Consider the following 26894-nt stretch of genomic DNA (forward strand, 5'->3'; position numbering starts at 1 on the left):
GTTATTCCTTATTCCAAACTGTTTCCAGTAACGACATTAGTATCACGTTATATATGAAAATGGTCTTTGGAATGAAAATATGGAAATACATACACTGAAATACACTCCATGCCTAACATGTTCAGTTTCCAATGTTTCTATCTGATAAGTCTACTGACACTGTAGTAATGTTAATTAAAGTAATGTAACACCGCCCCCTTGTGGCTGTTTAAAGTTACTATCCAAATATGTGATTGGCAATCATTTTGTGCAGTTCTCTTTGTCTGTCCTCTGTTGTGTGTGATGCAGCAGGACAGGTGTTTTACTAACCTTTGCTTTGCTCGTTGCTGCTGCCATATAACTATGTGGAGAAAAAAAGGTGTTGCATTTATTCATTGGAGTTATATGCAAACACTAGTGAACCAGCATGCATCCACAGTGCACCGCTGACATCTGTCTGCACTGACAAATGTACCTAAACCTTTAATGAAATAGTTTATGAACGCAGAGTGATTTTAGTAGACGTTAAAATCAACTCGTACACTTTAAATTGTCTATAAAATAGTCTAGGGCAGCGGTCCCCAACCCCCGGGCCTCGGACCGGTACCGGTCCGTGAGTCGTTTGGTACCGGGCCGCGAGAGTTGAGGCTCAGGTGTGAAATGTATGGTTTTCAGGGTTTTTTTTAAAATCAGTTTTCAGCGTTGTTTTGTTATCGTTTTTATCGTTAACTCGGTTTTCCTGGGTCTTTTCACGTGTGTTATGAATAAATCTTCTTTTTTTCGGTACCGGTACTAGTTTTATTTTGTTGTATTCATCCGCGACACCTTAAAGGCCGGTCCGTGAAAATATTGTCGGGCATAAACCGGTCCGTGAGGCAAAAAAGCTGGGACCGCTGGTCTAGGGCACAGGTGTCGAACTCCAGGGCACGAGCGCCGGAGTCCTGCAGGTTTTAGATGTGTCATTAATCCAATACAGCTAATTTAAATGATTAAATGTCTTGAAGTTCTCCAGAGGCCTGGTAATGAACTAATCATGTGATTCAGGTGTTTTGACCCATGGTGAGATCTAAAACTTGCAGAACACCCGCCCTCGAGGCCTGGAGTTCGACACCCCTGGTCTAGGAGAACAATGGTCATTTTTTAATTGTAAAATGAGCAGTGTTTAAAGCCGTAGTAACTCTGGAGATTTGATCATTTGCCCTAACTGTGTAAGTAATCAGATCCATGGTCAGGCAGGTGATTCAAGAATCCCATAGTCGTGTGAAACAGACCTTAGACAGAACAATGTTTGTTAGTAAAGGTCACACGAAAGCTTGCTTGGGGTTTAGCAATCAAGAAGGAATGTCTGTTCAAATATCAACTCTTTGGGCAAGACTCCAAATACTTTGCCTGCAGTACAAAAATCACTGTCACAAAAGAAGAAATCACAATGGAAGAAACCCAGTGGGAGTAGCATTCAGGGAAAAATGAATGAGTAACACTTTATAAAAATGTCACACCATTAACTATTAAGGCATTAGTGAGTCTCTAATTCATCATTTATAAGGCATTACTTCTCTCTAGTATGAAATTTATAAATACAGATAAAAAATGTTTATATTTTTCTGCATGTCCATTTAAAACAACCCTATAAAAAAGAAAAAAAGAAAAATTAAAATAATAAAATAAAGTCAAGATGGATATTAACTATAAAACTATACAAGAATTGCTGTGTCAAAAATAATGTAGCAGTATTTTGGGAATCCTGATTTTATTTACGTTATGGCTATTAAATATTGCTATTTATTGATTTAATGTGGCTGCATCCTTGTTTTACAGGCTGGGGATTGTAAGATTCCATGGAAATGCCCATTGATTTGGGATTCTCCATAATGAAGGAGAACCACTTCTTAACCAGATCACCTCCTTACCCCAAGGAACTGCTCAGAGTTTTCACTGAATGTGAAGCGGGAGGTGATCATCCACTACTTCTTTCATTTAAGCCGAGTTCACCTAATGTGAAAGCACTTTGGAAATGAACGTGACTGGACTTATCTGACTAAAAGTAGCTAACAGACTACAAAGCAGAGGAAAGTTGAACTTCAGGAACGAGCTAAAGAAATTCCAACAGCTGAGAGACATTTTCCTGCGTTATCAGTTTAATGTGATGGATGCTTTGTTTATGGTGTTCACAATGGTTGTGAAGCTCTGTGAAATATGCAGTTTTGTTTGTGAACACTATATTCACCTTTTTTTAAAATGAAGCAGCTTCAGTATATTTAAGTTAAATTACCCTGTGGCTCTAACTGCTTGGTGTATCTTTCACTCTTAAACTCCTGTTACTAAGTTAGACTCTGGTCCGAACTACGCTTCAGTATTCTGCAAACCTCGGGTGGGTTATGTTTGCGTCTGGCACTAATTATTTCTATGTTCTATATCTCTTTGTGGGTTTTCTGAATCATTTTCTGTTGTGAGTATAGCCAAGACTTGTTCAAGTCTTAAGGTACTTTCATTTTCATTTGTAAATGGTTTATAAGGCAAAATAGTCCTCACTTTAGATGAGGTCATGCAAATATACTTAATTAATAACCAGTAACTGTGTGAATTAATGATTAATTACAATATGAACTGAAGTATTTATCTTCTCCACCCATAAGATCCTGGTGTACTCAGCAAACCTTCAGACAAAAAATGGTTCAACCCAGGACAAATTGGGTGGACCTAAACTCAAGCTGAACAGTGTTGTGTAAGAATTGCAATGCAGTGACGAGTGCTCACACCACAGACACATGCACCACATAGCAGAGCCAGGACCTCAGGACTCAGTAGCACTTGAAGGACAGGAAATATCCTTAGAGGTTACTAAATGTTCACAGTATAGAAAGAGAAGACAGTTGATTTGAGAGAGATGAGTAAAGATGGCCGTCTATGTCCACTGTGAGTGGCCAGCACTGAACACAGGTTGTGGTCTGTCATACTAACTATCAGTTGTTTATGACATGTCGGCTGTCTGGCACCTTTTCTTAGGCAATTCAGCTCCCACACACACCTTGACCCGTGCGACCTTAATAAATTGCGTGATGACAGGTTGGGTCAACCACCTGCAGGACCACCTTCAAGGTAAAATCAAGGTAAACACTTGGGTTAAATATCCAGTCCAGTTGCCTTCAGCTCAAACACTTAACCCTTTAATGCCTGAACCAGAAAATTATTCACAGATTTTTTGTTTTTAAATAGAGTGTTTCTTGAACCTTCTCTGTATCATATTTGCTACATCCAGCATTTTACTGCTTAAAAATGTATTGTGCAATTTATTATTATTATTAATATTTAATAATTCTCTAATTAATTCTTATTCTCTTCAGTAACTTTTCTGAATACTTTATGAAGCTGTTTCATGTTTACTAGTAAGTTATTAGATTTAATTTATATAACACATTTTAAACCAAAAATCTTTACAATAGAAGAAACAAGCTATTTACACAAAGTAACACAACAACTTTCCTCCAACCACGTTTCCAGAGATCAGCTGCTTCCAGAAGCTTGACATACAGGTCTGTTTTCAGCTCAGGTTTCAAGATAGTCACGTTGATGCTTGTCTGAGGTTACTTGCGAGATCATTCCACAGTCTCGGCAAAGGCACACGCAAGACACTTTACTGTTTTGATTACAAACAGTGACAATTTATACCACACTCTCTAATGCACAGAGAGCCACTGGAGTAATCTGTCAGTAATCTGGCTGCAGGATTTTGGACTAATTGTAGACGAGCAAGAGATGACTGAATAGCTCCAGTATACAGTGCATTACAGGAGTAGATGCAACAGAAGTATCATTGATTCTTTTCAGATGGGTTCTAAAAATAAAGATTTTATTCTGAAGATTGTTCTGGGCTGAAAGAAACTGCAGTTCACCACAGCATTATGATGTGTGTCAAAGATTATCCCAAAGCTTTTAACCTGTGTTTTTATAGCCTTCCCTTTTTTCCAGTCAGTCATTTTATTTATTTATTTATTTTTTAACACAGACTTTGCTCTTATGACATATAAAGTGATTATATGTCAAAGGCCTGATACTAGGGTATTTTGTTAAAACATCGAGATAACAGACATCATGCATCATCACAAATTTATAATAAATGTACATTTAATTTCAGTAAGTGCACACTTCTTTTACAAACGAGTTTTAAATGTAAAAAAAAAATAAAAAAAATAAAAATAAAAAAAAGATGTATAAATTTCATGATGCATGTATATCTATTGCCCCAAACAAAAAACAAAAATTGCACAAATTGGAAAAATTGCACAAAATTATCCAGAAGGCAGAAAACTGAGTTGTCTGGACTCCTTGACAACACAGAGTGTCCTCCCAATGATCATAGGAATCTACCTTCATGCATAAGAGTCAGAAACTATAAAACAGTAAGCATTTTTTAAATGAACTCAAAATGTTTCTTCTTTAGCTCTGAAACCAAAAAGTGGAGAGTGCCAGGTATCCTTGTGGTTGACCCGTAGGAAGTTGACCCTCTATTAATCATGTGCGTTATCACACTCACTGTTTCAACTTAAAAGGGCCCGATTTGTCTATGTCAGATAGTGCATGCTGAAATAACCAAATAAAATATGTAGTGAAAATGTCAAGCTAATGTCTTTCTTCTTTTCTATATTGTACCCAAAACAAAGCTTCACATACAGGTTAACATGCAGCAAAGGCACCTTTCCGCATTTATGAGCCCACATTGTGAGAAAGGTGCACACAGACATTTCCCTGAAATACACACATGCCAGAGGGTGTTTCTCCCCCCATGCGCCTGCAAGGAGCTTTACAAGGAAGTTGCCTGCCTGTATTCTCTGTGCTTACTAATTCAGGCCTCTTGAGCACAGTGAAAAAACAAACTAAATAAAAGAGACAACTAAATAAAAATGGCATAATAATTAGTTCTCAGGCTGTTTGGGTGCATTTTACTGTACTGGTTTGAGTACAGAGTTCCTAAATTAAATAAACAGGTAAAAGAAACTGTGTGTGGATGGATAACATTTCAAAAAGCATTACAATACATTACAATACACAATAATTGTAATGGTAAGATTTCCTTCCAATATACAGCTACTACATGTAAGAATTTTTTTTAATGGTAAAAGGTCTAATTGTTCTGGAAGTTATTATCAGAACAGCTTTTCTACACGTGGAAATAATTGTTCAGGAGATTCAAATGCATCGTATGAAAATATATAAATTTATTATGTAAACTGCTTCTTATCAAGGTGAGAAGAGCGACAGCAGTTATCATCAGCCTTGTTCTGAAAATCTTATCTCACACAGGTTTATAGACCCACTGTGCAAATAGGAAAACACAGTTTAGCTGCTATTTGTCCTTGGGGCCCTCATGGAGCCAAAATGAAAGGGATGACAAACAGAAGACAGGTCAGTGTACTTCAAAAGGATCGATTAGGTTTGACCTTTTACAATTCCTCCCTAAAACTGCTTTTGTTTTGTTTTATTCCATTAGTTTGAGCATGCAAGCAGCGGTCATTTAGGGAAAGCAGAAAAGTTTCAAACTGCTTTGCATTTGGACACTGCTTCACCTCCACACACCCATACACAGAAACACAAAAACTTTTCCTGGTAGTACAAACATTAACCTTTTTGAAGTTAACACACTCTAAGAGTACTAAAATAGTACCACACAAAGTGCTTTACTCCAGTAACTACTTTGATAGTGATATGAAATGTGCATCTGCAGCTTTATAATAGAAAAAGATCAGTTTCAAGCTGGTTTGACCCAGAAGATTTTTAGTGTGGCGTCAGGGATTTTACTGTAATAATATGAAATGACAACTTATGTTGTATACACATAACTACAAGGTTATAAGGTTACATACCATATTTTATGTAACTATTATTTAGGTATTACAAAAGCCACCCTCACAAATGTACTCTACACTCAAGAGACACAGTATATTTCAACAACTTTATTGCAAACCGTTAAGTAACAACGTAAGTTAAATCGCCAGCATGATACATGTTGTAACGCAGGAACAGGAAAAGGGAGTCAGAGTGTCATTGTACTCGCAATATTGGTTGCTATGGTTATAATTCATAATTTAATCATAACCGTATCAGCCAAATAAAATATTTCCATATAAAGATATGAACTGCCTATATGAAAAGCGAGAAGACCACATATATGGGATGGGCACACGGTGTCCGGAGACTGTCCATAAAGAGTTTACATTTAGGTCATTCTTTACCTTTTCTACAGAATTCTTCACTGCGTAGAATTTGTGGATCAGCTTAAATAAAAATTCCTTGAACAAGGACCAAAACTTTATTACTGTCATTACTGCTAAAAGAGACACGTGCAGAACACGCCCACCTCATTGACGTCAGAGTGTGCGATGAAAATTGAAGACTCCGAGAAGTTGAAGAGTTTAAGTGGGTGGGGAAATTAAAAGATAACGGTAACAATGCGTCCCTCCTCTGTTTACTAAGCCGTTTTAACTACGATGAAAGCCGCTTTCCGTGTATAAAGGCAGACGAGGCTCATGTAATCCTGCTAACACTAAAGAAACCCGGGTTTTGAACACTTTTCTTAGCTACCGTATTTAAAGAGACAGCGCCGGGGCTTTCGAAAAGCATCATGGCGGACTCCAGCACCAATGGCCTCACATCTCTCGCCCGGGCTTTGTCACAACCATCTCTGGATCTGATAGAAGTGAATGATGTTTCCCCTCCACGAAGTCTTCAGCTTCATCCAGGACGAAGGAGAAAGTTGTCCAGTTGCAACTCGATTGAGAACGCCGACCTGATAACCTCACCCTGCGCCGCGGAGGCGCGGGTCCTCGTTATCAATACTGGAGGAACTATCGGCATGACTCTTCATGACGACGGTAGCTATGGCAATCATTGTCATCAATTATTCATTATTGTTCTCTGTAGCAGTTAGCTAGCATAGCCGGTGGCTTCCTCTTATTGCATGTTTGCATGTGGGTCTGAACACGAGGGGTGACAATCTGCACGTGCATCCGAAAATAGCATTGGGGAAAACAGCTTACCCTACACAGCTGATGCCATGTGCGACTGGCGACCTAAATAAACTACACCGGTGTACACATGAGCAGACTTTCTTGGTCTCGGTCTTGTGAATGAACATGAAAATGAAGATGCTAAATGAAGCTTGGTTTTAGTGAAATGCAGAGACGAAAGTTGAGAACAGAAGTATGTCTTTACTCTATCTGCGCATGATTCAGCGTTTTATAACAGACTTCAGTTTCAAAACAGGAGAGTAGCCAATGCAAATTGTACTGCAATGAAAACAGGTTCTCTCAATGAATAACCGGATGTTGACATTAGTCACTGTGTAACATCTGGGGTATTCGGACTTCGCCACCTGTCCCTATTTTTCAATCCATAATAAGCGACCTACTCATGTTTGTGGTTTATTCATTGCTTTGACATTTGCAATACAACTAAATATTCTTATATGTTATGGCTTTTCTAAATAAGCTGAAATTGCCTTAACTATATTTGGACAAATACTTTTCATAACTTTGTACACAATAGAGTAGATATGAGAATGATACAAGGCCATGCATGTTCTGGTAGCAAAGACAAGAAAAAAAGCAGCCATAAAGCCATTTAGGCGAGGGTCATCATCCACACTTGTATTATACATATATTATACTTATAACTAAATAGAGCCCAACAATCAGAGAGAACTCATAAAACAGAGCGCTAGATCAGTCGCAATGTACAGTAGATCAAGGTGGTTTGTTGACCAACTGAGATATTGACAAATGATCACAGGATTTATACCACAGCAGAAAGATCTTTTCCTCATCTAATCTCTCCCCACACCCTGGCGTTCTCCCAGCTCAGGCTTCATCAATATTCATGTCACTAACACCCCAAACCAGTTTTTCTTCAGTTTTTCAACAGATAAACAAAAGTTAAATTAAATACACTCTTTAGACATTACAATTAAGAATAAAATTGTTTTATAGATTTTATATGACACTGTTATACTTACATCAAATAATATAACTATCCTTCATTGTAGCATAGTAAATGACTGAACTGTTTTCAGTGCCATCACACTGCTTTCATTGTGTTGTTTTGCTCGGCTCATGCTTCCAAGCCTTCTCCATCACTCTAATTCTACCCTTTCTATTTTGAACCCAGTGAATAGTTTGGAGCTTGTGATGAAGGTCTCCCGAGGTCTTCTCTTAATGGCTGACTTGGATAATGATACGGCTGCCTTCTGGAGAGTCTTTTTCATTTACATGGATTTTCTGAAGTGTTTTTCTTTGTCATGGAAAAGATGCTGTGACCATTCACAGCTATGGCGATCTGTGGGGGGTCCAGGCCTTTTTATTATTTACAGAGCTGACCAGTGTATCCTTTTTTCTTAGGATGTCCCACACTTTTGATTTGGCCACTTATAATATCCCCATTGTCTCTATGATGTTTTTTTGTTTTTTGCAGCCTAAGGATGGTCTGGTTTTTGAATCGAGAGCTTCTTTGATTATATATTGTGGGTTTTATAGCAACTGCTTCCAAATACATTATGCCGTTAGAGCCGTAATTACTGTACTCTTCCTACAGTTTGGATGTAAACAGCCTCAAATTAAAGCTGAAGGTATTACTTTAGTCATATTTTAAGCCCATATTGGTTGTAATTGTAACTTGAATATGTTTTGATAAAAGGCTCAAACAACAAAAATTGCATGGACTTAACTGTAGGTCAGCTCCCTTAATATACAGTGTTATGAAAAAGAGTTTTCACATGACTTCTTTACAGCCCTGTGATAATGTAACTGCACCCTTGTTGCTTCTGTACAATTTAGAGGGAAACTAGGAGCCACTGCTGACAAATTGCACTTGATTAATTGATCATCATGAAGTGCTGGTGTGGAGGATTAAGTTTGTGTTAACACAATATGAATGATCTTAGAGAAGAAATTTGTTGCTGCCCATCATTCAATCGGTCCATCATTCTATAGTAAGAAAGATTATTCACAAGTGGAAAACATTCAAGACAGATGCCTGGTTCCCCAGCAAATTCAATCCAAAGTCAGACTGTGCAAGAGAGAAATTGCAAAAAACCCAAGAGCTACCTCTCAGATGCTACAGGTCTTAGTTAGTGTGTTCAATTTTAAGTTTGTCTGTACAGTATAAAAAGGCTGAACAAATATGGCTTTTTTGGAAGGGTTTCCAGAAAAAGAACATGGCAGTATAGCGTAGGTTTGTCAAATTCAATCTGAACAAGCCACACGACCTCTGGAACGATGTCCTTTGGACAAACCAAACCAAACTGGAGATGTTTGGCCATAATCCAGAGTGTCACATTTGGTGAAAACCAAACAAAGCACATCAACCCAAACACCTTACCAACCGTTAAGCACAGTGGTGGAGGGGTGATGATTTGGGCTTGTTGTCCACTCACAGTACGTAGGCAACCTTTCAGTCATTGGGACAATCAGGAACTACTCTTTATACTAAAGTATACTAAAATCAAATGTGAGGCCATGTGCCGGACAGAAATGGTTGTTAACTGAAATAGGATAATCATCACTTATTCAGATTGCCAGTTTAAAGCTGTATTATGTGTGTGAGTTCAGTGTATGTGTTTATTTTGCTTGACAGTTAAGATTGCATGTCCATATTATATTCTGTCTCCTAACCTTTGTGTTATTGTTTCTAATAGTACATTTAATGTTGTCCTTATATGTTAAACTCAAGAAGATCATGTGTTTTTAAAAGTGTGCTTCAAGTGTATTTCCAGCCGTAATGTTATTTTTTACAGTAACCACTAGGGTTCAGTATGAGAGTGTTGTTGTGGTGTTGAGATGCCAGTATATCCACTGTGCTCGCTTTCTATTAATAGTAATCCCACTAAAAGCAAACTGTTAAACATTAAAAATCTCTGTTGTTTTTCTGCTCTTTAACCCACAGTTCTTGCCCCACAAGCCAATGCTTTTGTGAAGAGCCTGCGTAAGCTGCCCATCGTCCATGATGAGACGTATGCTCAGCAGACCCGCATGTATGAGTACTATGGATCTGACACCTTGGTCCTGCCGTAAGTGCACCCATTAGTCAACATGTAGATATGTATATTTGTATTTAACAAAAAGAAACCACATGCTGTACTATTGGTTGCCATATGTATCAGAGGAAGACTACATGTTTAACTGTGTTTGTAATATTTTAAACATGTTTCCTTATACTTATTTGAAAACAGAAAATTAACAGTATTTTCTGTTGTCACAGCCATGAGGCATGAGATTGTTTAGCTCATATTTTGTCTTCAATATTAGCATCTTGTGAGGCCTGTGTTACTGACAGAGCAAAAGTAGGTCGACAACAAAGAAAAGATCGCTTGTAAATTTGTAATGTTGCTTATTTTGAACTAAAAGTTTGAAATCCTGTGTGTTTTTTTCCCCTTATACCTAATTTATTACATTAATTATGTCGTTCATTTAACTCGAGACCGTGCAATGTACAGTGCTTTTCCTGAATGGCTAAACCTGACCGCTGTTTGGATCTTTATAGATCCAAACTTTGTGTTTATAGTATGTGCAGACCATCCTCAGGACAATGAGATATAATGTATTTCAGGTGTTTTTGCAAGAGCATTCGTTATGCAGGCTAAATCGCCTCACATCTTGTATCTGCTCAAGATGGTAACTGCACACAGTGCAAGATATGTTTCTTATCTGGAAAAGCAGAGACTGAAAATAAAACAACTCACATTCCTATTAAGAGATGCACTTATTTTTATTACCCTTAACTGCTTTTGTCACTTTAACAGGAAGCCAGCGCCCCATCCCGACCTGCAGTTTCACGGGTGTTGTAGTACTGGTTGCATTGTGTTTGACTTCTCCCTGCTTGAGATTGGTTTGACGTCTCTGCTGTCCTTAACACCACATGCTTGGGTGTGCTTCCCTGATGGGAAGTGCATGCCCACGTGTCTTTCGGCAGTTGGAAAAAATGTTGCCTAAAGTAATTCTGTGTCTCTTACTCCGGCTAATTTTGAACTCTGTAACTAACAAGGCAGCGGTACAGCGTCTCGTTCCTGATATAAACAAAAGATAGATTGCAGTGTTGCATGTTTAACTTTATTTCGTCTTGTTTTCTGATGCTTGTGTGCAGTTAAGTGAATTGGGCTCTGAGCCCATTGACATGCCCTTTAGGGTCTTCATCGTAAGTAAAAGTAGCCTTTTCCAGAGACACTAATTTCCTCACCGCCCTCATGTTGACTGCTATTATGAAAGTGGGTTTAGTCCTATATTATAGTAAAGATATCAAGGTATATATGGCCCTTGAAATGGTAAGTATTTTCTAAAGATAGGTTGTTAGAACTCCCTCTTATTTTATTATCTGTGAGACATATATACATATATAAGCCATCTTCTTATGTTTTTCATTAATATTCTACTGATTGAGTGTTTTTAGGTGTTCAGCACGTCTTAACACTTGCTCATCCTTGAGTTTGTAGTGTTCATATCAACTGAATTAAACTTACATGCAAATTTAATAGGTATACTGTTGATCCTATGCAATAGCTGATCCTACGTTATTTCAGAGGGGAATTGGTTTATTGATTAACTGAAAAGCTTTATTCATGTGATGTCGAGAGGCAATGCCACAGGGCTGTTTGCTTCCACCTCCAACCTCCTTCCATGCATTTATTATTCTGAGCATATAAAGTGTCTTAGCATGGGTATGGTAATGTGTGGCTTTGCTAAACCTTAGGGCACACTGCCAGATATATGAATAATTGGTGATTTGAATAGTGTTTCTTTTTGAGGCACTTTTCTTCTAGAAGATCGACAACATATGTTCTTGGGTCATGTGTCGACTTGAGGCTAATTAGAAGAGTGTCTATAGGACCCCTGCTTGGATGGACTGGGGCTCACCCGCTCTTCCCCCTGCTGTTCCATTCACCTCCTATCTCTATGTTATAAGACTGCCCTATGGTAATGTGGGGGGGTGTTCTATGGTGTTTCTTTAAAAGGGAGATTAAAAAGAAAATCGCTTCATGGCCTTTTAGTCAGTCACGCTGCCTTACATGGAGCATGGCAGGTGGGGCTGTGGGACGCCTGCGTTAAACTCCACTTACAGGCAGCATAAATATGTATGCAAGACTCCTTCCCTATTATTTGTAATGAAAAATAAATACAGGCGTTTTGCTCATACATGATACAAGTCACCAAAAAACCTTCAAAATATATCAGATAAGCTATCTTGTATCCATAAATGTATTTGAAGTGTTCAGTCATGTAGCTGCGCAGAAAAGTAGGACTGTGCTAAACAAAAATGCTTAACTTTAAAGTGCTGCACTGTTTAACTTATGTGACTTTGCCCCTCCCTTTTACTCTTCGAAAATTCTTTGTGTGTGTAAACCTAAAACAGGTTTTGGCGCCCTGTTGCTCAGACAGAAGGCCCAGCTAAACAGACTTTGAAGTCAGCGTTTTTAACATTCCCTTACGCTTCTTTAAGCTCACATTTCTCCTTTAATCAGAACCTGATCCAACTTTTATTAAATGTGCACCACAATACATAATACGTAGTGATTTGTCCGAGTAAAGTCTTTAATCGCTTGTTAACTGCGTGAACTTTTGGAGTTGAATATTTGCTCTTGGAACGACTAACACCGCTGCTTTAGTATTGGCTGTATAATCTGTCACTGTTTAGCTTTGTGTAAATTTCATATAGAGGATGCAGCTCATAGATAAACTGGACTGTTTTCTCTTTCAGACTGAGTAAACAAAATAAGAGGATAGTCTACACTATCTTGGAGTATAATCCTTTATTGGACTCTTCCAATATGACCACAGATGACTGGGGTAGAATTGGAAAGGACATTGAGGTACTTGCTACTCTTTTTAATTTGTTGTTGTGGCTTTTATATTACTTAAATCCTGCTTTTAAAACCTATCTGGCCATTTGAAATTATCTCCATTATGATCATTTTTTTTTCTTATTTCACCCCAGAGAAACTATGAAAGCTACGATGGTTTTGTGATTCTTCATGGCACAGACACTATGGCTTACACAGCCTCTGCCCTGTCCTTTATGTGTGAGCATTTGGGCAAACCGATCATTCTCACAGGCTCACAGGTAAGAGCTGCTATCCTCAAGACACTAACTAACCAGCAAATAAACAAGTGTTTACTGCTTTGTTAAAATGAGACACTTTCTGTCTTCAGGTACCCATCTATGAGATGAGGAATGATGGCAGAGACAATCTACTTGGGGCATTGCTAATTGCTGGACAATTTGTCATTCCTGAGGTGAGATAAAGAAGATGGCTTATAGCTGCTAATTGACTGCAAACCTTATTAGAAATGCTGGATTGTAAGAGAGAAACTGACTGAATGTAATACCCTGATTACCAGTTGTTGCTTTGTTTTCTCTTAGTTCTGTTATATGTTAGTGAATGTTAGTGAATTAATGAATCAAGAAGTAAATAATGAAGGTCATCTTATGAACATGCATTTGTTAGGTGTGCCTGTATTTCTACAACAAACTGTACAGAGGGAATCGAGTGACCAAAGTGGATGCTGGGAGTTTCAACGCGTTCTCATCTCCTAACTTGCCCCCCTTGGCCACTGCTGAAGTGGATATTGCAAGTAAGTAACCAATAAACTGCTTATGTAGAAAATAAATCACTTTTTTGCTTCTAAAGGATTATTTTTTAATGGAGTTTCTTCAACTTTCCACCAGTCAACTGGGATACAGTGTGGAGGGCAAACACCACAGCAAAGTTTCAAGTCAAGACTGAGCTGAACCGCAACGTAGGCCTGCTTAGGCTATTCCCAGGAATCACTGCGTCTACTGTAAGTTTCAGGGAAATATAGTTTATTTAACTTTTTATGAAAGTGGTATAAAATGTCCTTTTGGTTTAATGCTACTGGTGTAGCCTGTGAAGTGGACCATGGTTGTAATTTTGGAATATTTACCAGATGTTCTGAAGCTACCGCTTGTCATTAGGCTTATTTGGATAGAAGAATAAAAATTATAAAAACTAAACAGCTTGCTCCATAGAGTGCCTCACTAATCACTCAGAGCGGCCGCCCCGACAGTTGTGTATAACTTTAAGTCTTAAATGCAACCTTGTACAACCTTACAGCTAAGGTCACAAAAAAATATTAAAACACTCATAGCACCATAAACAAACAGCTAGCTTCATGTAACTCAGCAGTCGTATTGTCTCCTCCGATGTTGTCCTTTTAAGCATGAAAGTCTGTTTTCTCACATTTTGAGACAGCCTCATATGGCTGCTTGAGGAACTGCAGCATTTGGACTCGAGCCTTGGCTTCATTTCTAAGCCTCAGAGGTTCCAGCTTGCTTACGCTGTTTCCAATTAAAACCAAATGACATGCAGTCAAGTGATGAAATGAGTATGTTAAAATTGCCAGCATGCTGCAAATCTTTAAGCCGAGAAAGTTGTAATTGCCTGCTTTTTTTCTGTTGTACTAAAATGTAGTTGAGATCACCTGTTCTTCAAAGGTAACAGACTGTTGTTTTGTCTGCAATAAAATATAGTTAACTTCAATTTAATTGCGCTATTAGCCTTCTTCTGTTACTTTCCCAGTCATGTAAGCTGCCATCAAAGCTCAAGCCAGAGAAAGATGAGACGGAGTTATGGGCCATGTCCAATCACCCTGTAAAGAGGGAGGGTTGCTACAGATACTGTAACATTTAGCTGCACCTCCCCCTGCAGCGCCTGCTGGGGGAGCGACTTTACTGTCTCAATCTGCTCCCACTGCCCAACTCTGCTATCAAGGCTTTCTTACAGCCTTTAACTGCTTTTACGAGGCACCGTTTTGATTAGGCACTTGGCTCTCGTGTGTCCGCACTCTGCAGTACGGGAGCTTCATTGGTAATCTGCGTCACACCTTTCTTGTCAAACTGCTTATCGCATCAAAAAATACTGAGTGAACCTGGAACTTTTAATGTCACCTTCTTCTCGCATTTTACGGTAACGGCCACGAACTTGCCAAGTGACTTTATGCTTGCTAACACCTTCAGATTAATTGCTCTCCTTTCTGCCATTTGAGTCATCTGCCATTCTAGTCATATGCCATGGCTAATGATGTGGTATAGGGCTTCCCAGTGCCAACCAGCCAACCAGTGACTGAGATACTCTGGTTGCAGAGATGGCACCAGATGGGCTTTTAGGAGAGTGAATGGGTTGCATGGAGTTAAAGGGGCTGCAGGAAAAATAACACGGAATACTAATTTCTCATCTTGATTCTGCACAGTTGAGTAGCCAGTTAAGATGGCCATAAATTTTGGGTGTTTATAACCTGAAACTGCGCTCATCTTTGTCCAGGTAAAGGCTTTCCTGCAGCCACCCATGGAAGGAGTGGTCCTGGAAACCTACGGCAGCGGAAATGCCCCCGATAACCGCCCTGACCTCCTGGAACAGTTAAAGAAAGCCACTGATGCCGGTGTCATCATCATCAACTGCACGCAGTGTCTGAGGGGGTCGGTGTCTACATCCTACGCCACTGGCAAGGTAGTTCATGACACTTGGTACAGTTTTGTTAATATGTTCAGTTTAGTTGAGTTGGAGAGAGAATGAATGAATGAATCAAGTCACTTATTCCTGTGATTTATACTACAGGTCTTGATAGAAGCCGGCCTGATAGCTGGAGGTGACATGACTCCAGAGGCTGCGCTGTCAAAACTGTCCTACGTATTGGCCAAGAAGGAGCTTGATCTGGAGGCGAAGAAAAAGGCTGGTGGCACTTTCAACACTTTCTTTTCTATAATGTGGAAGCTACAAAGTGCTAAAAGATTATTATGTTTTTGTGACTCTGTCCAGATGATGGCAGAGAACTTGCGAGGTGAAATGATCGCTGACTTGGCAGGAGCCAAACTGTGCCTGAGTGACAGCCGTTTCATCCAAGTCATTGCCAAGTCTCTAAGCGTCAGCTGCAAAGAGGTAAGAGTAGCAGTACATTTCCGCAGACTTTCAGCTCTGGGGCTAACTTTAGGTTATTAGGAGCTTGTCATTTTGCCATACTTGATACTTTTCATATTCAGAGAAATTGCGGTTTTTAAAATTCTTGGAATCTGGTTTCAAAAGGAGCTGGAAGCCATCCGAGATGCTCTGACTCCCACGCTGGCATGCGCCGCTGCTAAGATTGGTGACATTGAGGCCTTAAAAGCTCTAAAAGAAATGGTAAGCAATCCTACGACCTTCACCACATGCTGTAAAGTTAATCATTATTTCCTGTTTTTGAGATCTCCAAAAACATTTTACCCATTTCTTTCCTGGCCATGTTTGGCTGTAAGGTCATTGAACTTCGGTAAACCTTTCCCACTGGTAGATTTTCAAAACATTTTCAGGGTCACACTTCCATTTTGTATTAGAGCGGTGTAGTAAACACGGAGGCCCTCAGACAAGCAGAACTAGAGGACAGACTGGTAAGGCAAGCCTAGAGTTGTCTCCACAGTCGCATGTACATGTCTGTATGTGGATTGACTGGTATGCAACTGCTGCCTAGATTACCTTGCAGTTATCAAAAATATATTCAGCCCTTACGTAAGGGCATTGGCTTCTTTTCACTCATTTTCGGTCCCATTCTTGTTTATTTTTATTTTTTGTATATTTGTTAAGCCACTTAACACTGACCCATGAATCATTCAAGCATAAAAAACCAGCAGATGAACAGTATTGGAAAGTCATGTCCTTAAAAAATAGTAAAGTAAATCCAGCAAAAACCTTTCAGTTGATGATCCCTCTAATGTTCACTGAAGGCTCTGCAGAAATGGTCTCAGTAGAAGGGTGGCTGTCAAGCAGTCATTCTCAAGGAAAGTAAGCAGAGAAAAAGGACTGAGATATACCACATTAGACAAGAAATTGAGTAAAAATCGGTAACAGCAGGTCTTATGAAGTGATCAAATTGAAATCTTTGGTTCAAATCATTGTCGGTATCTATAGAGGAGATCAGGAGAGAGCTACAGCAGTGAGTGAATATAGCCATCTATATAACATGGTGGATGGTGACGTTGTCAAAATTGATGCAATTATAAACACAGAAATGTACTGTCAAATTTTGATCCGATGTAATACTATCTGGAAAGCATCAGATTGGCAACGGCTTCATTTTTTCAGCATGACGGTGATCCCAAACACACTGTCAAAGTAAAAGCATACATGGATAAAGACAAACAAAAAAACAGTGGAACACTACCAGGCATGGGCTGGCCCTCTCAGAGCCCAGACATTAACATTACTGAAGCAGTGTGGGATCATCCTCACAAAGAATGGAACAAAAAGCAGCAAACATCCAGAGAAGAGCTTTGAATGTCCTTCAAGATGCCTGGAGAAGTATTCTTGAAGACTACTACTCAAACAGTTTGTCACTTTAGATCCTCAGATGAGTGGAAAAAAAATCAGCCACAGATTTGGCATCGCCCAGTGCAGTGGTGTAAGGCTTTTGGATCATTCTAGTTGTACACTCAAGTTTTAGTCTTTTTCATGAGATTTGTTATTATTATTTTTGTAATTTTGTTAGGCTGTCTGAAACAGGTTTCTCTTGTGATTGAGCAATTGAGTCTCACTGGGATTACCTGTATAAATAAAAACAAATAAACAAAAAGAACAACTATAGATTAGAAATAAAATCAATACATAATCTCACCACACTAACTTTTAAACCACCAGCACATACACTGATTATTTTCCCTTTCCACAGGGCAGTAACTTATGTCTGGGGGACTACGATGGACGCACACCCCTTCATGTTGCTGCCTGTGAGGGCCACCTCAAAATGGTGCAGTACCTACTGAGTCATGGAGCTTCAGTCCACGCTAAAGATCGCTATGGCGACACACCCCTATGCAATGCTGTGCGTTTCAGGTAAGACTTGTCTTGTTTCGAAACAGTAAGGGGCAGTGTGTCTGTCTTTATCTGGCTGTTAAAGTAATATTGTCATTTATGAATTTGCTAACACAACAATTTAGATTCCCCCTCTTGGCCATAAGACATCTGAGGATCTCCTGCAAATATGTTTAATAGCTGCTACAGAGAGGACTTCATTACATGAGCTGCTGATAGGTTCTGCTCAAATGGCAAGAAAGCAGCAGCAGCTGGGGGGAGGGTGAAACCAGGAAGGGGCTCATAATGGAGTTTAGAGGCCAGGCAATAATTATAAACTAATTAGGCTAATTGTCATCTGACAATTTAGGCAGTGTTTATTTTTACCAAAGCTGTATTTTTAATTTTGTGTCATTCACTGAGGTTGCTCTAAACGTCTGTCAGGGAATAGCCAGGCGTAATATTTCAGGGCTATGTTGAGCCTCAGGGTGAAAACGTTGTATGTGTCAGAGCTGCGACAAATGGCTCGTCTCTTTCAACGGTTGGTGCTGCAAGTGTGGACTTGTTTCCTTTGTGATGGCAGAGGGATGCACTGGAGCGCAGACACCTGTTGTTACACTTCCTGTAATGTGCTGCACAGCTTGGGTAGCTATTCCCCTTCCTGATATTTTCACTGAAATGACAATAAGTAATAAAAATGGAGTTTTAAGTTGCTGTCAGGGATGTGTGAGCACATTGTGAGCCACATTTCATACTGTAGTAAGAGCCTCATGCCCATATAAGGAGAGGCAGAGAGGACAGAGAGAGAAACCTGAAAGAAATGTGGGGAGTGCCCTCTGAACCAGTCCTACCAGCTTGCTCCCTGGTTCACTGATGAGAGTTACTGGCTTCTTTATGCTCCGCAGGAAGTTCCTAATAGCTTCTCTGGCTGTTGCTCTCCATACAGCTAAACAATTAGGCATAAAATTGAGCTCTTAGTAGCTTACTCTGTTGCTTTGTCGCACAGTTCTTATTCAGAAAGTCTGCGGGTCAGTTGTGGAAACTTTTCGGCCTTTGCTTTTAATGCACATTTCTTGTCACAGTGAAAATCACTGCAGGTGACTCCTGCGTGGGCGGCTCTTTGCAGGGGACAACAAACTTGTTCGTACTTGCCAAACGATGATTACTGCCACACTGACTCTTTCGCTCCAAGTCTAAATTACAGTGTCAATGAAAATGTTGTTTAAAATTAGCATTATATCTTTCCCCTGAACTGTTAATTACACTTAACAGGTAATTATGTCTGTTTGTTCTGATTCAAACGAATATGCTTATTAAACATAAGCCCTTTTTAAATGAGATATAGGCTCTCTGGCATCTCGCTAAGTGAGGGAGATGGAGTGCCCGAGCATTATTTGGTTCACGTGCAAAGGACTTGTCACACTTGTTGTAACAGAGATTATCATCATTACTTCTCGTGAAGTCTAGCCAAACTTCTGAGTATTTCGGCCCGTCATTAATAGCAGGGTCTATGTGCGTGCGCTGCAGCAGCTGCTCTCGATTGGACACAAGCACCGAGAGGGGAAGATCTGACTTTTCAATTGGGAATAGCAAAAATGCACCATAATCTAATGAGAGATTTATAGTCACAATGTTGTGTTATGTCATTACATTCCTTGAAACTTGTGCCATGTGGAATATGTTACTAGCTCTGTCGTTTAAGGTTTGCAAACATTACAGAAAAGTGATCAGTTGTGATGCCCTTTTATTAATAGAAAAAAGTGCATGTGTGAAAGGTGATATACAGTAACAATAACTCTCTGATTACATGCTCTCTAACTTAGACGCAAGGAAGTTGTGAAGCTGCTGAGAAAGACCGGAGCCCATTTCTCCAGACATGAGTTGGAGGAAGCAGGAACTGAAATGTGCAGGTCAGACACATTAAAAAAAAAAGGAAGTATTGAAACAATTGTACACAGCCACAAAGTTCTTCATCGCTCCACCGTCACTAATGACCCATCCTACATAGCTGACACAGGTACAACCAGTTGTCCCACTCTTACATAAACTGTAGGAATGCTCCCTAACAGCATAGCTTTTTCTGTTCTCTATCTGTAGTGTCAGTGAGTACGTGTCACACTGGCTGGCCCAAGTTGTTGGGTATTTTTTTCCTTTCTTCCTTTTTTTTTTTAATCTGCCCGAGACACTAAACAGGTTTTGTTAAGACCGTTCCAATTTCCAGTTTCAGGAACACACCTTTCATATGATAAGCATTGCATGTGTCACTGTGAAGATAAACCTCAAGCTCCTGTGGCTCCTGTGGCTCATGTGGCTCAGTAATACTGTATGTTCCACTGATATGCTTTTGCAGTCTTTCCACAAATTTCCTTTACACAAGCTGTTCTTTGCCCAGTGTACATTATATTAATACTGATTTTGGAGAAATGAACCCCGTTGCTGTAATAATGCTTTTACTTTGTGTGCGTCAGCCTGGCAGCCAATGGTGACATGGATGGTCTGGAAATCTGGAGCCTTGCCGGAGCAGACTTAAATCAACCAGGCTATGACGGGCAGACTGCAATTCAAGTGGTGGGTTTGTAGTAAGGCATCTTTCTATTTTATTAACACTTAGCAGTTCACAAAGTTACAAAAAACCTCTCCATCATTGCCTGTCACAGGCCCAAGCTATCGGCAAAAAGGATGTGGTAGCATTTTTGCTCCGACTCATGAGCAAAAAATCAAAGGTATGCTCTGTTTTCTCCATTTTTCAGCTTTACTCTTCTGCAGGGCCCGCTTGGTTTCTCTGTCTATAATTTTCTCTCAATTACTTTGTTTAATTCCAGAAAGTATTGGGTGAATTTAATGATGATGATGATGAGGATGATGAGGAGGAGGTAAATAAGATGTAGCCCAAGTGTGTGTGTTTCCCTGTGTCTACATTCCCCATACTCAGCATGAGATCAAACCCTGTGCATGACTGCATTGGCTCCCTTTTTTCTTTGTCTACAATACCTTTTGCTTATTATCCATCACGACCTGTTGGCACTGGGTTGTGTGTCCCAGTGCAAAGTGCTAAAGAGGAATTGCATACACTTGGAATGGTCACCAAATTGGGTGGGAATAACGTGCCGAATCTACAGAGAAATGGCTCTGATCTGGAAAGCCATTGGCTAGCATGCTGATTGAAAACCTGGGGGAAGCGGGCTTTTTTTTGTGGGTCTGGGTTTCTGGTGTAACCAGGACATCCAATAGAAGTATATTTTAATAATTCCATACTTCCTGTTCAGTTGTAGTTTACAAATAGATTCCTTTTGAAAATCAAATTAAAACCCTAAATTTATGTCAGGTTATAGGCGATTATGTCCACATAGCATTTTGGTCAGTGCACTCACTCTTTGGGTCTTCACACACCTTGTTCACCTGCATGTACCCACCCCTGCTCAGATCCCATTGGTTGAACTGACACACAAGCTCCTAGTGCCAAAAATATATTATATTATAACCAGGTTGACTGTGGCTCAGGACATAGAGTAGGTCATCTGCCAACTGGAAGGTTGGTGGTTAGATCCAGTCTGCATGTCAGATTAACCTTGGGCAAAAATGAGCCGTGCGTTTGATTCATTCATGAGAGTGTGAGTGTTAGGCAATGTGTTTAGGTATAGAGAAAAGCACTGTGTGAATGTGTGTGTGATTAAGTGCATATGGCTTGTAGTAAGAAAGCGCTTTGAGTGCTCACTTAGACTAGAAAAGCAGTATATAGGGAGTAGTCCATTTACCAGTTATATTATTTTTTATATATATATCTATATCTATCTATATATCTATCTATATATATATATATATATATATATATATATATATATATATATATATATATATATATATATATATATAGAGAGAGAGATATATATATATATATATATAGATATATAGAGATATATATATAAAACGCCAATAATTACAATTTGTAATACAAAAAGAAAAACAAAAAACCACAGCACAGATAAAATGCACAACCCTGAAAAAAGAAAATCTCTTCAAAGGGTTAGGCAGCTGGATAGCATTTGGAGCAGAGGATCGCAAGTTCGATTCCTGCCTGTATCCAGTAAGGGTCCTAAGGCTAGACCCCCTATGCTAAGCGAGCCTACCGCAGATATGAGCGAGACAGATAAATATGAAGGCATGCCGGCTCGGACGTCGCCCGGATCAACAAGGTCCGCGTCAGGTGTTGAGGAATCAGGGCACCCTGACGAGAAGTGGGCTACTGGAACAAGAAGGCATCGGTGGGCAAGAGACGAAAACAGGGCGTTGTTGGAATGCTACTACGCAAGTAACCCTGGCGGAAGGGGCTACATGAATAGGATGAGGGAACTGTGGATTCTTCGATACCCAACATCCACAATGACGACGAAACAACTAGTAGCTCAGTGTTCCAACATTCGAAAGAAGGGACTGCTCTCACAGCTAGAGATTGACGAGGTACAACATAAATGCTACGGCAAGGGGGAGCCAGGACGCCAGGTCAGGGGGGAGATATCATCACCCCACCCGAGATTGGGTACCAAGCCCCAAGTGCGATAGGAGAAGGATTGTTGAGTGCGACAGGAACTGACCTGAAAGATAGGATCATGGCCAAGCTTGAAACCTGGACCCCCCGTAGCCGGTTACCAAGATTACGTGAAGTACCCTCAGAAGGTCTGCTAGATGATGTTAATGCAGCACTATGGACGATACCTACAGCCACGATTAGCGAGACTAACAAGCTGATCTACAATACGGCAGCAGTGATCAGTGAGATGCTTGGCTACAAGTTGAACAGCCACAAGGGGCAGTACCCTCCATGGAGAAGGAGGCTAGAGGCTAAAATCAAGGCAGCACGGAGGGAGGTCAGCCAACTATCGGAGTTGCAGAAAGGCACAGTGAAGAAGGTGCCTAAGAAGTACAGCAAGCTGTCCGCACCTGAGGCCTTGGAAACTGCCAAGCAAAGACTCACAGCCTTGGCCAGCCGCTTGAGGAGGTACACCAGAGAGATAGAAGGCAGGAGAATAAACCAGCTGTTCTCCACAGAACCAGCAAAGGTGTACTCTCAGTAGCAAGGGAACAATAACAGAACAGCACCACCAAGGCTGGAGACGGAGCAATACTGGAAGAGCATATGGGAGAAGGACGCAACCCATAACGGCAATGCTCAGTGGCTAGTGGATCTGAAGGCAGACAATAGCAACCTCCCTGAACAGGGTCCAGTAACCATCACAGTGGCAGATATCCAAGAAAGGGTCTCTAGTATGAAGAGTTGGACAGCACCAGGCCCCGACATGGTTCACGCCTACTGGCTGAAGAAGCTGACTGCACAAATGAACCAGCTGCTAGTTGACGAGAGACACCCGGAATGGCTAACCGAAGGTCGGATGGTCCTGATCCCCAAGGACCCCAAGAAGGGACCGGTCCCATCCAACTACCGATCCAACTCCTCAGTACTACATGGAAGCTCCTGTCAGGCATCATATCGGCTAAGATGAACAGACACATGGGTCAATACATGAGCGGGGCACAGAAAGGGATTGGCAAGAATACCAGAGGCGCAAAACACCAGCTACTGGTAGACAGAACAGTCAGCCGAGACTGCAAGACCAGGCTGACCAACCTGTGCACTGCCTGGATTGATTACAAGAAGGCCTATGACTCGATGCCCCACAGCTGGATACTGGAATGCCTAGAATTGTACAAGATCAACAGGACCCTAAGAGCCTTCATCAGGAACTCAATGGGGATGTGGCGTACAACACTAGAGGCCAACTCCAAGCCCATAGCACAAGTCACCATCAAGTGCGGGATCTACCAAGGAGATGCTCTGTCCCCACTGCTGTTCTGCATAGGCCTGAACCCCCTCAGTGAGATCATTAACAAGACTGGCTACGGATACCGACTACGGAATGGAGCGGTTGTCAGCCACCTCCTGTACATGGATGACATCAAGCTGTATGCCAAGAGTGAACGAGACATCGATTCACTGATCCACACTACCAGGATATACAGCAATGACATCGGGATGTCATTCGGGCTGGAGAAGTGTAGTCGGATGATAACAAAGAGAGGGAAGGTAGTCAGAACTGAGGGGATCGAGCTACCAGAAGGCAACATTGCAGACATAGAGGACAGCTACAAGTACCTGGGGATCCTGCAGGCGAATGGGAACCATGAAGAGGCCGCTAGGAAAGCTGCAACCACCAAGTACCTGCAGAGGGTCAGGCAAGTCCTGAGGAGTCAGCTGAACGGTAAGAACAAGATCCGGGCTATCAACACCTTCACCCTGCCCGTGATCAGGTACCCAGCTGGTATAATAAGTTGGCCAAAGGAAGAGATAGAAGACACTGACATAAAGACAAGAAAGCTCCTTACCATGCATGGAGGGTTTCACCCCAAGTCCAGCACCCTGAGGCTGTACGCTAAGCGGAAGGAAGGGGGCCGGGGACTGGTGAGTGTCAGCACCACAGTCCAGGATAAGACAACGAACATCCAAGAATACATTGGGAAGATGGCCCCAACTGACCGAGTGCTCAGTGAATACCTCAGGCAGCAGAAACCCAAGAAAGAGGAGGGAGACGAGGAACCATCATGGAAGGACAGGCCCCTGCACGGTATGTACCACCGGCAGATAGAGGAGGTGGCTGATATCCAGAAATCCTACCAGTGGCTGGACAAAGCCGGACTGAAAGACAGCACAGAGGCACTAATCATGGCAGCACAAGAACAAGCTCTGAGCACAAGATCCATAGAGGCTGGGGTCTATCACACCAGGCAAGACCCCAGGTGCAGGCTGTGTAAAGATGCCCCAGAGACAATCCAGCACATAACAGCAGGATGCAAGATGCTAGCAGGCAGGGCATACATGGAACGCCATAACCAAGTGGCCGGCATAGTGTACAGGAACATCTGTGCCGAATATGGCCTGGAAGTTCCGAGGTCAAAATGGGAGACGTCCCCCAAGGGTGATGGAGAATGACTGAGCTAAGATCCTGTGGGACATCCAGATACAGACGGACAAAATGGTGGTGGCTAACCAACCGGACATAGTGGTGGTAGACAAACAGAAGAAGACGGCCGTAGTGATCGATGTAGCGGTTCCGAATGACAGCAACATCAGAAAGAAGGAACACGAGAAGCTGGAGAAATACCAAGGGCTCAGAGAAGAGCTCGAGAGGATGTGGAGGGTGAAGGTAACGGTGGTCCCGTGGTAATCGGAGCACTAGGTGCGGTGACTCCCAAGCTAGGCGAGTGGCTCCAGCAGATCCCGGGAACAACATCGGAGATCTCTGTCCAGAAGAGCGCAGTCCTGGGAACAGCTAAGATACTGCGCAGGACCCTCAAGCTCCCAGGCCTCTGGTAGAGGACCCGAGCTTGAAGGATAAACCGCCCGCAGGGGCGCGCTGGGTATTTTTTTTGTGTGTGTATATATACATACATATATATATATATATATATATATATATATATATATATATATATATATATATGTATATATATATATATATATATATATGTATGTGTATGTATGTGTGTGTGTGTGTGTGTATATATGTGTATATATATATATATATGAGAGAGAGAGTAAAATGACACATTTGAAAATCATTTAATCATTAATAGAAGTAATCAGGAAAAATGTTCATGAGGATAACCTGCTTCCTTACTGAGAAGACTTTTCCCTCTGGCTCTGAGAAACTATAACTGGCAGCTTTACCAGACTAAATAATAACTTAATCATTGATTAAAACGAGCTAATTGCCAGCTTAATTTGTAATCTGCTCACTTTGAAAAACAACTATTGCATGAATTTGAGCCAAACGTGTGTCAGACCCGTTTATCACCAGAGATACATCAGATAACATCTGATCATCTGTGTGTGTAATTGTGGTTGGAGATGAAGCGTTTTATTGAATTCTGCTGAAACACCAGCCACCCTTGCATATTAATCCTGTCTCTGTTTGTCCCCGTGGCAGAGCGGAGTGATCCAATTCAAGGCTACCCCACCGGCACTGTGAGCTGACGCTACCTGAACCAACAAGAACTGTCCTCTGTTGGCATCCATTTAACTGCCGAGGCGTTCTCTGCACAATGTCCGGCTAATTTTCACAAAATTGCTCTCTTCTTGAATGTCATCTGATTGCATGTGTTCTTCAAAGCCATCGCTGCTGCAGTCTTCCTCTCCAAAAATATTAATAACACAAAAGATTGTGTAACCGCTGAGGGCATGGTGCCCAGAGAAAATAAGTGGATGTATGTACATGAAGTTGTTGCAGACTTGTCTGTGTATAAGGAAACTGGTTACAGTGCTGATTGTTTTAATGAAATGTTTTATTTCTATGTATGTAGTAAATATGATGTCCGATCAGGGAATTATGCCATTTGAGCAGAACCTATATATACACACGAACATTACAATATAAAGTAGTATTTTCTCCTTATGTAGCAATATATGTGTCATAGCATAATATCTGGATGTACAGGGTACATTCACAGATTTTTATGCTGTTTCTTTTATAGTGACATGCTGCAAAGTCTCAGTTCAAATGATTCTGGGGATTTTATTTTATTTTATTTTATCTTGGATGGTGTCCAATTGTACTACCCATGCATTTCAGCCAAAGTATACCTCTGCTCCCAGAGCTTTTCATTTCCTCCTGCTACAACAGGTATTTCAGAAACCTGCAGTTTACCTTTGCAACTCATCCAGCGTGTTTCTTGTTCCGATTGTTGAGCCTGAAGTGTCACATATCTCTTTCTTTAAGATGGAAAGGGGAAATCCAGAGTATTGTGTGAGACATAAATGCTTTAAAGTGTCACGGTTTCTGTTTTCCTTAATGTGTTTTAAATGTCTTTTCGCATTCTTTACATTTGTGATCACAAATGAATAACATTTACTTATTCGTTACTTTAGTTAAACATGAGGAAATGTTAAACATTGCTACTCCTGTTTGGTATTAACTTTACTGAAAACCAATCTGGGTAAAAGTCGTTCACATGTAAATGCTTTGTGATTACGTGTGTGTGCATATACATCTTAGTTACTTTAAATGTATCCTGTTGTTTCCAGTGCTGCTGTTGCCTCTGCTGTCCGCTG

At 40.8% G+C, this 26894-nt stretch overlaps 1 protein-coding gene across 4 annotated transcripts; it reads left to right on the forward strand.

Moving 5' to 3' along the window:
- Positions 1-6337: 6337 nt before the first annotated feature.
- aspg (asparaginase homolog (S. cerevisiae)) lies at positions 6338-26826 on the forward strand. Of its 4 annotated transcripts, XM_005476975.4 has the most exons (18): positions 6338-6848; positions 9913-10036; positions 10769-10804; positions 12718-12829; positions 12955-13080; positions 13170-13253; positions 13466-13592; positions 13687-13799; positions 15299-15484; positions 15593-15706; positions 15794-15913; positions 16058-16153; positions 17673-17836; positions 19618-19704; positions 20263-20362; positions 20452-20517; positions 20617-20667; positions 25774-26826. In XM_005476975.4, the coding sequence occupies exons 1-18, from the start codon at positions 6599-6601 to the stop codon at positions 25813-25815; spliced, it is 1998 nt and encodes a 665-aa protein (XP_005477032.1). In that variant the 5' UTR covers positions 6338-6598; the 3' UTR covers positions 25816-26826. The 4 variants fall into 4 exon arrangements, with proteins under 4 accessions (XP_005477032.1, XP_005477034.1, XP_005477033.1 ...); XM_005476977.4 differs by lacking the exon at positions 20617-20667 and having other exon boundaries at positions 6339-6848; XM_005476976.4 differs by lacking the exon at positions 10769-10804 and having other exon boundaries at positions 6339-6848.
- Positions 26827-26894: the final 68 nt, after the last annotated feature.

This window comes from Oreochromis niloticus, linkage group LG19 (genome assembly GCF_001858045.2).
Source record: "Oreochromis niloticus isolate F11D_XX linkage group LG19, O_niloticus_UMD_NMBU, whole genome shotgun sequence".
Lineage (NCBI taxonomy): Eukaryota > Metazoa > Chordata > Actinopteri > Cichliformes > Cichlidae > Oreochromis > Oreochromis niloticus.